This window comes from Branchiostoma lanceolatum, chromosome 6 (assembly GCF_035083965.1).
Source record: "Branchiostoma lanceolatum isolate klBraLanc5 chromosome 6, klBraLanc5.hap2, whole genome shotgun sequence".
Lineage (NCBI taxonomy): Eukaryota > Metazoa > Chordata > Leptocardii > Amphioxiformes > Branchiostomatidae > Branchiostoma > Branchiostoma lanceolatum.
This window is the reverse complement of record NC_089727.1, coordinates 23,466,779-23,479,122: the sequence shown is the minus strand read 5'-3', so window position 1 is coordinate 23,479,122 and position 12,344 is coordinate 23,466,779. Positions and strand designations below refer to the sequence as shown.

At 38.9% G+C, this 12,344-nt stretch overlaps 1 protein-coding gene across 1 annotated transcript in view; it reads left to right on the top strand.

The window, feature by feature from the left end:
• Nucleotides 1-11,188, top strand: part of LOC136437083 (kelch-like protein 20) — a 32,926-nt gene extending 21,738 nt beyond the window's left edge. Inside the window, exons 10-13 of the mRNA XM_066431549.1 lie at nucleotides 3,581-3,787; nucleotides 4,583-4,719; nucleotides 5,908-6,047; nucleotides 7,902-11,188. Coding sequence (XP_066287646.1) covers nucleotides 3,581-3,787; nucleotides 4,583-4,719; nucleotides 5,908-6,047; nucleotides 7,902-8,127 — 710 coding nt within the window. The 3' untranslated portion in view covers nucleotides 8,128-11,188. The remainder of the gene's footprint in view (nucleotides 1-3,580; nucleotides 3,788-4,582; nucleotides 4,720-5,907; nucleotides 6,048-7,901) is intronic.
• The last annotated feature ends 1,156 nt before the right edge of the window (nucleotides 11,189-12,344 follow it).

Here is a 12,344-nt window from a genome sequence, read left to right as displayed (position 1 = left end):
ATTTAGACCTAAGGTTCTTGCCATGGAGACTCACACGCAACCAATTGGAGAACGTCGTGGAGCTTAACAAGGAGATAGCAAACTTAGCACATAGTTCGTGTTGTCTGTTGCATAGAGAAAGTTATGGTTCTCTTAGACAAGTTATACCCTGATTAGCTGGGGTTCACTAAGCAAAGTGTAGTAGGCCTTTCGATATCAACTTTTTTCTTTCCCTCTACATCTCCTAGTCTGATTGAACAGTCACACACTCTCTGCCAAAATGCTTTTACAGTAAAAATTTTGTAACATTATTGCCATTTTTCGTATTTAACCCTCAAACCACCGTATGGGGTCAAAACTGACCCCAGGCGTACATGAACATGTGCCATTTTGACATTTCGAGTCGAAAACAAAATTCCTTCTATGAGTTTGTTTGTATATATGTCTTATAACTTCTCACAAGTTTTTACTGAGATTGGCTCATTGTTGATTAAGTTATCGTAGAAAGTTTACGCATGGTCCAGTGGGGTCAAAACTGACCCCAGCAAAATCTGCACTCATATTCCCTATTGTTTGATACTTGTCATCTAGAAACATGTATGATAAGGGTTATTATGATCATAGTGTCAAAACATAATTTTGTAGAAACGTAAAAAAAACAAATTTTTTAAATGTACGTAGAGATTAATGACGTCGCGACGTATTATGACGTCATTTATGTGATTTTATTGACGAAAACCAACAAATTGGGTATTTCCGTATAATTCAAAGGTACGCGATAAAACTTAAATAGAAATTTTGTATGATAAATCATGATGTATCCAAAGACGTTATTTGTAGATGACAATAGGAACGACGTCAAAATGACGTCATAGAAATTATATTCATATCAAGTTACACTAGCGAAATCCGCCATCTTGGTTCCGCCATCTTGAATTATTTTAAATGCATTTTTTCATCATATAACCTAATATCACAATGAAAATGGCCCCAAACGATTATACTAAGATTGTTTCTGTTTGAATAAACATCGTATTGATGAAATTTGGGGTTAAAAATAGCCGGTTACAGCTAATCTAATTATATCGTCCGCCATTTTAGATTTTGACCGATGACGTAATCAAATATGCATAAATTATGAATATTAAATCATACAAGTGATAGTGAATTAAATTGGTTGGTATTGATGTAAGAAAATAAATGCAATTTAAAAAGACAGCCCTAGAATTACATTGTAAAATCCAAAATTAGCGACTTTTTCCAAATATGGCTCTAAAAAAATCGGTTTCCATAGCAACATGAAAACATTGATTAGATATTTCATTAGAGTCAAATTGTTGCCAACGAAATTTTAGCAAAGGTAACCAAGTTTGGTTGTTCTAGCGTAAGCCATTCAGATGCTATATGACATCAAGTGTTGGCGCAGGCCTCAAAAGAGCCCGCTTGTCTGAATAGCATTAGTTGCAAAAGACGATGTTCCCTATTTTTGCATAAATTATGATAATGAGCAAAAATTATTCACATCTAATCATGTCAAACTGTCCCTTATAGATTACTTAAACTATACATATATACAAACCACAAAAATAGGCACCAATAAAGCTATATTTGTAGAAAACATTGTGGGGTCAGTTTTGACCCCATACGGTAAGATTCGTCGTAAAAAAGCTACGGTGGTTTGAGGGATATGCAGGTCAGGATAGAATTCATTATCTCTAGCACAATTCAGTATTGGATAAAAACAGTTGTGACACCTGTCACAGATATGTAATAGTTAGTGATAGTCAGTTCAGTACCAAGGAGAGGTCCTGTCACAGATATGTAATAGTTAGTGATACTCAGTTCAGTACCAAGGAGAGGTCCTGTCACAGATATGTAATAGTTAGTGATACTCAGTTCAGTACCAAGGAGGGGTCCTGTCACAGATATGTAATAGTTAGTGATACTCAGTTCAGTACCAAGGAGATGTCCTGTGAAAGATATATAGTAGTTGGTGATAGTCAGTTCAGTGCCAAGGAGAGGTCCTATCACATATATGTAATAGTTGGTAATAGTCAGTTCAGTACCAAGGAGAGGTCCTATCACATATATGTAGTAGTTGGTGATAGTCAGTTCAGTACCAAGGAGAGGTCCTATCACATATATGTAGTAGTTGGTGATAGTCAGTTCAGTACCAAGGAGAGGTCCTGTGAAAGATATATAGTAGTTGGTGATAGTCAGTTCAGTACCAAGGAGAGGTCCTATCACATATATGTAATAGTTGGTGATAGTCAGTTCAGTACCAAGGAGAGGTCCTGTGATAGATATATATGGCAGTTGGTGATAGTCAGTTCAGTACCAAGGAGAGGTCCTGTCACGGATATGTAATAGTTGGTGATAGTCAGTTCAGTACCAAGGAGAGGTCCTGTCACAGATATGTAATAGTTGGTGATAGTCAGTTCAGTACCAAGGAGAGGTCCTGTCACAGATATGTAATAGTTGGTGATAGTCAGTTCAGTACCAAGGAGAGGTCCTGTCACAGATATGTAATAGTTGGTGATAGTCAGTTCAGTACCAAAGAGAGGTCCTGTCACAGATATGTAATAGTTGGTGATAGTCAGTTCAGTACCAAGGAGAGGTCCTGTCACGGATATGTAATAGTTGGTGATAGTCAGTTCAGTACCAAGGAGAGGTCCTGTCACAGATATGTAATAGTTGGTGATAGTCAGTTCAGTACCAAGGAGAGGTCCTGTCACGGATATGTAATAGTTGGTGATAGTCAGTTCAGTGCCAAGGAGAGGTCCTGTCACAGATATGTAATAGTTGGTGATAGTCAGTTCAGTACCAAGGAGAGGTCCTGTCACGGATATGTAATAGTTGGTGATAGTCAGTTCAGTACCAAGGAGAGGTCCTGTCACAGATATGTAATAGTTGGTGATAGTCAGTTCAGTACCAAGGAGAGGTCCTGTCACAGATATGTAATAGTTGGTGATAGTCAGTTCAGTACCAAGGAGAGGTCCTGTCACGGATATGTAATAGTTGGTGATAGTCAGTTCAGTACCAAGGAGAGGTCCTGTCACGGATATGTAATAGTTGGTGATAGTCAGTTCAGTGCCAAGGAGAGGTCCTGTCACAGATATGTAATAGTTGGTGATAGTCAGTTCAGTACCAAGGAGAGGTCCTGTCACAGATATGTAGTAGTTGGTGACACCTTGTTGAGAAACTGACGTTGAATTGGCGAGTGGTTAGGATAGCAGACGCGGGATCTAGAGGGCATGGGTTTGACTCCTTGCATTCCTGGCTAGACATTGTGTCATTGGGTATGGGAGGTAAGACTAAATTGAAAGGTGGTGGAAGGAGAGGTTGGGCTTTGCTTTCCAATACTGTGCCCTAGACACAGTTGATAACCCACTGCCTCTACAGCCTCACAAAGGCTATGGGACTACCTTTACCTTTTTTAGTTTAATTCTTGTATGAAATGTACTATTATTTGTAATATTCCTACCATTCTTGTGCTCAAGCTTAGTTAGGACTTCCATCTCACAACAATGGAGCAGGTGAAAAAAAATCATCTTGTTTGTAGAAATGCACCATTTTAACGTCCCCCCATCAATGTCCGCAGGTGGCCATGACGGGAGTCAGTACCTGAACACGGTGGAATGTTACAACCCGACGGAGCGCAGGTGGAAGTACGTGGCGCCCATGTGTACCGCCAGGAGATACGTGGCGGTGGGAGTGATGGGTGGACTGCTGTACGCCGTGGGAGGGTACGACGGGTCGGCCGTGCTCGACTGTGTGGAGGTTTATGACCCCAAATCCGACCATTGGCGTAAGTCTCAAAATACAGCTTTATAAGGATATACGTCATACATTTGAAACCATCTATGCTTGTAGAAATTAATTTTACTTGAGAAATTACAGATTTTTGGCATTGTTTTGGCCTTATATATGCAGGTGGCGTGTTTTACCTAAAATCTAGATCATGAGAATCACTGTCAGGCTCTAATGCTGTACTGTACTCTTCTTTACTTCAGTTAAGAGGTCAAAATGAGTGCCTATGATTTCAGACGTCCCCAGAGTAGATTGTAAAGGGAAGTCCTGTGTTTATAGCACATTAAAGAACCCAAAACACTAGTATGAAAAAGACTAGGGGTCCTTCCCCTGTATGATGAGTGGATCAAAACCATTCCAGTCTAAATGTAGGGAATGTTCCTCAGCAGCCTTTATAACCCATTTCTCCTCTTGGTTCAGTTAGTTCTCACTATTAGAGAGTTGAGGTTGTCTCTATCACAATGTTTCTTACTTAGGGGGAAAGGGATGCTGTCTAGTTCTATTCATGTAGCCTGTGACACTGACGTCACAATTGGGTCTTGCTAGGGGGGTATGAACCATTGCATGCATTAGTAAGAAAAGATAACTCTCCTCTTTTCAACTTCACAGCACATACAAAATTCACAACTTGTCTTAAAATGCAGTTTTATACCTTGCTACGTATTTCATAATGATAGTCAGTAATACAAAATTCATATTGAAATTTATGAAGGAATGAACTTATTTAATCAGTCAATCAGTCCAAAGCTTTTGCATCATTTTCATTCCGTTTGTCACGTTTTGTCACTGCCAGGTTACGCAGCTCCGATGCACTGTAAGCGCCGACACGTTGCGGTAGGTGTTCTGGAGGGTCGAATGTACGCGGTAGGTGGCCATGATGGTGCGTCGTACCTGAAGAGCGTGGAGAGATACGACCCTGAAACTAGCCAGGTGAAACTGTGATTACTGTATATACTGTATACTACTGCAGTTTGTTCTTTGTTACAAATGATATCTGTGTTAAAGTTTGTGCAGGTCCTTTTTTTTACCATTTTGGATTTGGTTAAAATTAGTGATACAAAACAACTTTATGATGTATACATTGATTTCAAAGATCTTAGATGATAAAAGTGTGACCTAAGTACTTTTGATTAATTTTGATTTGATTAGAATTTTACACTTTAAGGCACCTATTCTAAAATTTTGTTGCCAAAACTGAAAATATTATTCAGAACTAAGTTTTGCTTTTATTTTGATTTATAATGATTTCTTTACTTTAACTAATTTCTTTTTTTTCTATAGCATTGCAAGTGTTAATCTACATTCAACACAGTCATGACCAGTACACTAACAATGTTTTGAAATAGTCTGGGACTCCAAATAAGAACAAAGCCAACTTGCAAACAAAACCCATTTTTTCTAACGCTCTCAATTGACAGGTAATGTTGAATCTGTAGTCTGTGATCATCGTTAAGCATTGTGTCCTTGTGATCAGGTAGATTTAAATACGATGTACAGAAATGACCACTATGTCATCCTTTATTGAATGAAGACCTTTATTGTACATTTTTTCCCCTAGGGGCTAAATACAGGTCGTTGAACATAAACCTAACTAACATGTAAGTGACATACACAGTGAAATATATACAGTACATAGTTAAACATAACGTTACATGGTAGAGAAAAGTGATAAGCTAAGCTAATCCAGTAGAGTCAACTTCTTCTCGCTTCTTTGTACATGTGTAGATGTATGAACAGATTATGTTTCTTGTACAAGGGTTGTCCAGACGCAACAAAAATATGAATTTATCCGTTGCGTATAAATATTCAAAGTATGGGAATTTCTCATTTGAAAAGAACATTTCTTTCTATAGCGTAAAAATTACAATCTAAAATTAAGTGTCACTCATCTTATATTTGATCTAACTTACAATATTGGCAAAGTCTATTTTCTAGAAGCGTGCGGTTGTGCCTTCGTGTTTCAATATGTAATTTGTGACAACCAATCTTGAATTTAGTGACAGCTACTCTATGCTGTATGTTGCTTATAGATAGATACTCTTCTTCCTTATATAGGGCTACAATAGAGACCTTTCAATCATGACCTACATGTATTGTGTTACCATCTCTGCCCCCTAGTGGTCCATGACAGCGAGCATGAGTGCCAGACGTGGTGGGGTCGGCGTGGCAACCCTGAGCGGTAAACTGTACGCCATGGGAGGTTACGACGGCAAGTCCAACCTCAGTACCCTGGAGCGATACTACGCAGCTGAGGACAGGTACATTACAGTATTTCAATGCTAGGGTCATACCAGAGGATGTGACATGCACTAATTACCTTCGACAGTGTGTGTGTGTGTGTGTCTGTGTGTGTGTGTGTGTGTGTGTGTGTGTGTGTGTGTGTGTGTGTGTGTGTGTGTGTGTGTGTGTGTGTGTGTGTGTGTGTGTGTGTGTGTGTGCGTGGAATAGCAACAGAACTCAAGAAGGCCTGGATGGATTGTCTTGATATTTGGTATGAGGGTAAGTTGATGAGACCTGAAAATGATTAGATTTTAGGCCCCCTAGCGGCCTGTAACAGTACTGCAGCGGAACTTCCTGTTTTGATATCTCGTGTTCTGGACAAGCCATGTCCCTGATTTTTGAGTGATAGATAGCTCTTGGACCAGAGAGTAAGTGGGATATGTTTGAAAAGAAAGAGAATAAGGGAAGGGGTTGATGGATGGTCATGATATTTGGTTTGTAGATATCTTGAGTGATAACTTACATCATGAGGTACTAATTATGCAAATCAGAAGCTAATTTGCATAATTAATTAGGAAAGTTTATAAATCTGCTGCATTCCAGTATTGGACTCTCAAACATGCAACATATGTAATTGAGGAAGATGGAATTATTGATCGATATTAACTATGCAAATGAAGACATCAACTATGCAAATGAAGACCTCATTTGCACCATCATCATCATCATTAGTGGACATGCTTTCGCTACGAAGGGGTTATACTGCCCTTTTTACGGGGTGACATACCCTTTCGTTGGCTGTCATACAAGATGATGATGCACCAGTTCATTAGCATAATAAATGAGAAAATGCTATAACTCAAGATGGGGTTGACGAATCATCATCACTTTTGGTATGTAGGTAGCTTATAATAAGTGATGCTTTGTATAATCAGACAATAATTATGCAAATCACGTTCAATTTGCATAATTAATGAGGAAATTTCATAAACCTGCTGTATTCCATCATAGGACAATTGAAATATGTGACATTTGTAACTGAGGAAGAGAGGAATGTTGATAGATAGAAAATATGCAAATGAAGATCTAATTTGCGTAATTAAGGAGAATCTGCTATAATTCCATACTGGTACATGATGGCAATTTCATACTCCTGGAATTTAGAAGTTATGTGAATGTGAACGTCCTTGAATTATGCTAATTATATGTCATTTGCATAATTGATTATAAATGCTAGAATTTTCTTCTTTGTTAAGATAAGACTATCATACTTTGGACAACTTCTGTTATATGGGTGGAGAAGATTATCATCTGATGATTCATGCAAATTATGACCTTATTTGCATTATCAATGAGAAGCACTCATGTCATAAAGGTTAGAATAATTTGGCGAAGGTATGAGGTCGTGGAACTCTAGTTCCTTCTGTTGAAGTGAGTCTCATAAGTACTATAGGAAATTTATTGCTGTCAACATTTCCCTCGAAAACTCATAATGGTTAACAAGATGATGATGACAGAACCACAATGCGTACAAATGATAACATTCAAACTGGATCAGACTCAGAGTCAACTCTGACTTATTGCAAATTCATTTCAGATGGACATGGAGACCGAAACACACACACACTCACACACACACATACACACACACACACACACACACACACACACACTCACACACATACACACACATACACACACACACACACACACACACACACACACACACACACACACACATGGCCTTAGTAGGTAACCGTTAGTGTTGTAGTTATACTTGGCAGTACATGTACTAGTGTCACTAGCTGTCAGTATTACAGTAACTGCTAAAAGTCCATGTGTTGCTGGAAAATTCCATTTAATTCCGTTAATTTCTTTTTGTTGTTGTTTAGATGGTCGTCAGTAGCCCCTATGAACATGTGTCGCAGTGGCGCAGGAATCGGCGTCCTCGGAGAGTGCCTGTATGCGCTGGGTGGCCACGATGGGGCGCACTACCTCAACACGGTTGAGATGTTCGACCCTCGAGTCGGCGAATGGAAGATTGTCGGCAACATGGGGACCTGTCGCGCCGTAGCGGGTGTGGCTGTTCTACACGACTGCTACGATACTACGGTCTGAAACTACAGCACAGTGCTACAGGTCAAGTGTTGGTCTGTCCAGTATATTAGCCACGGTCAGGTACATAGTCAGGTATACTGTATACTGGTCCAAGACTTGTCAATTGAACCAACTAAATAGCCTGGTATCCATCCTACCCTAGCTCCAGTTCACTCCCCTGATCGCTTCTCTGCGGAATAGTCTGGCGCCCGTCCCCATCGAAACAGTTGGTCCTCATGTCCTGCATTACTTCTCTGACGCAGCGTAATGTGTAGTGAACTTTTGAATTCTTGTTCGAACCCTGTTACCATGCCGTTTCAAGTACTGTTGGCTCTGAGCCAATCAGAACTCTTGCACATGTGTATTTGACGAATATTCAAATGCTAAGTGTTTCTCTATTCATTGGTGTCATACTATTAAGCAAGTAGAGCAAGAATAGGGTGGAGACCATGCTAACAGTAACAGCTTACAGTCCTTGCAAAATGATTATTCTCACCAGGTTTGTAAAGGAGCTGAAACCCCTTACTCCCCCTTGCTTTATAAATGGAGGTGAACCCCCCCTTCTCCTTAGACCCCCGTCGAGTCTGAAAGATGTGAATAAACCAAGAATGCCGGTAACCCTTACTAGACTTGTACAGACATGTATCTCTGTCTACATCTTATAAGCCATAGAGTGAAATGTTGGTGCTATTCAGAACATGTATAAAAGTGATGTTACATGTGAACATGTCTCGTAGGTGTTGTCACAATAGTTACCATTCTTCATGCCAATGTATTGTATATTGATTTGATATTTTAGGCCTCAGAAAAGATGTTTCCAAGAAACCATAGCTTGCATTTATTAGTATATATAAACAAGAGAGTTTGTGATGCTATAGGTTGCAAAAAGAGGACTTCTGTATCCATTTTTACCTTGCAGGAAGTTGTTCTCCCACAAGTCATAACAATGACTATGTAATACTATAAATATTATACATACATTTGATGTAAAACATTCTGTTTTTAGATAAGCACAATGAACAGTGGACCAGGCCTTACTACATCCTGTCATAAAAACTGCAAGCTTTTTCTTCAGCATGCCATTCATGAGACATGTAGAACAAACTTCATATAGGATCTCGGACCAAACCATTAGCTTCAACAGATCCACTGTAGTGACAGACTTGTATGGCTTCGACTGCACAGACTATTGTAATACTTACACCTCGGGGACTGTCACAGTTAGTTTACACTCACTGTTATTAGTTGAAAGCAAGGATGGGATGTATTAACCAGGATGGTCTCATGGATATACAGTTATACATGTAACGTTATGTATGCAGGGCTCGAAATACTTTTGTCTGCATACATGTATACCTTGACTGGTGCAGGTTTCGTTCAAAGTCACCTGCACTAATTAGTTACACCTGCACCACTCTGTTGAAATGACAGATTTATGAAGTCTGGATCAAACCATAACCATTGTAATTCTTACTTTATTATTTCACAGTTGGTACTGATCAGTACAGTTAGCAAGAACCCATTAAGATTTATGAAGTCTGGATCAAACCAAAATAATTTCAATTCTTTATTTCGCATTTCACAGTTGGAAATCCACATACCCAATACCTACATGGACAGGTGCAGGTGGACAGATACAGATTCAATTTTACCTGCACTAACCTGTAGACAAATGTATGCACTGGTGGTGTTTTGCACCCTGTGCTTTCTAAATAATGAAGATATGCATTACTCTCAATGGGTTTATTTTAGTTAACACTCAATCAAACAATATACCATATGCTATGCATACTTTTCACTCTAAATCGCCATCAACAAAGTTTGACTCAGGCAACTACATGTATGTATTAATAGTAAATTGCTAATAATTTATATAGATTATTAAAAATCAATCATGGTGCTTGTCAATTCAGGACTAACAGCCATAGTAGTCATTTAAATCTGTATATCAATCTAAATTCTAATATTCAAAGATTACAGCTTTTTATTTATTTGTTCATATTTCAAAATCATGTATTATGTTCCACAGTTATATATTTTTATTCTATGCACTTTTTATGCCATTTGAGATGAACCATATGTATTTAGAGTAGTCTTCTATACCATCATGTTGCAGTATGTAGATGTGATATCTATATATACACAAAATGTCAGCGTACTTAGTTGTACATGTACGTAGGTTATCTGTAAAATGATATTTATTGTACGTACACCTTATATTATAGCTTTTAGGTAAACAAGTTACAGAATAGTTAGTTGTTTTTTGGTTTTGTTTTCTTGCACAGTGAACAACTTTGGTACAATATTTGAGTTATTTCAGGTTGCCGAAGTGTGTGTGGCACATACATGTAGCCTGACTAGATCACGCTTCTAGCAGCCCTTCAGGCGCCTAGATGCTTATAGCCAACACCTCTGAGTTAGGAGAATTGGGAACATAATCCTGTTGATTATACACAATGGACCAATTATTTTTAAACTGAGAACTGTCTGTTACCATGATGTTTGTCTGTTATGACTGGTCTCCATAGTGACAGAGAATCCAGAGCTCCTATTGGACTGACTTTCACAGTGACAGAGAATCCTGAGCTCCCATTGGACTGACTTTCACAGTGACAGAGAATCCTGAGCTCCTATTGGACTGACTTTCACAGTGACAGAGAATCCTGAGCTCCTATATTGGACTGACTTTCACAGTGACAGAGAATCCTGAGCTCCTATTGGACTGATTTTCACAGTGACAGGGAATCCAGAGCTCCTATTGGACTGATTTTCACAGTGACAGAGAATCCAGAGCTCCTATTGGTACTTCCCATTTTGAATCAGTCTCCTGTCTAGCGGTAAACAGCCAGAAACTCTGCGAGGAGAGTTTCCATAGATCCCTGGACAGTGAAACCAGTAGAAACCTGTCCGATAGAGATTTTAGACACTTCCTGATTGCTGATCGTATTGTACTTGTGGCACTTTGAGATTGTTGTATGCTATTCGTAATTTAGCACAGAATTTTATGCTGTTCATAACTACCCATTCAGCAAGTCACTTTGATTTGAGAAATGCCAAATTCTAATAAATTTGTAAAAGGCAATACTTGCAATCTTCTATTTGCACAATCTGGTGTAGAAAATTTTGAAGGTGTTAGTCTCTTCTTTAGTTAAATATATTCCCCTTTCTTTTTATCTTGCAAAGCACGTCTGCTTTATTTATGGTGATAATCTTCCCTTTACGAGACCTGTAATTTTGTTTCTAGTTTTTAATACAAGGGGTGATCAATAAGTCCTCGGCCTCACCCAGAAATAAGGTGCAGAACTCAAAACTCGTGGAATAATTTTAAAACACAAGATTAATGAATGTCTAAAATTCAAATCATTTTGATCATTAGTTTGCAGTCGACACCCAGTAACGTTCAATGAGGCAGAAGGATAAAGACATGGAAAATTGAGATGCGACCTGAGGTGTGCGGGTCAACTTGCTCCGCTGAGAGTCAGATACCCACTTCTGTTTAGTTGAAATAAGATGGGAATCTTCACCAAACATTTTGACTAGGTCTTCGACGATTTTATGCCGATTCATGGCATGAGGAACACGACCCACACACAGTTCAACCTTGTTTTTTTCGCCACTTACCTACTGATTTTCAAATGGACGTCAACTGGAAAGTATTGACCACAGTAATTTGAAATTTCGTGGACATTGCTAAAATACGTCATACTAATGATTATGTGAGTTGTGTACCTTGTTTCTGGGTGAGGCCGAGGACTTATTGATCACCCCTCGTACACAATAGACGTCTTTACTTTTCTGTACTCGCACCAGATGCAGTGTTTTGCATGAAGTCGATTTGCCCACATCTCAGGATTGCTACATAAATTACAGGGCAGAGGATCTCCGGTTCTGCCGGTAGAGATCGCGTTAAGAATCTTGGTCGACAGCTGAGATCGCGATTAGGAGTTAAGGGCTATTTAAGGAATGTGTTGGGTTGGTTTCCCATTTATAAATTCCCTCAGTTTCAATTCATTGATCTGAGTGACATGAGTCGAAGTTTCAACCATGTTTTAAGTGAGAATTTACATGCTCAGAAAATACCCCGACATGGATCTCATGAGATAGCATCGCGACTTATACTGACAGAGATCCTGATGACGACCATTGCGGACAGACACTCTTCATGTTCAAGATGCTAGTATTCTTAGATTTTTATTGTAACACGTTGGAACAAAACAGAAACTTTATCGGCTGTGACA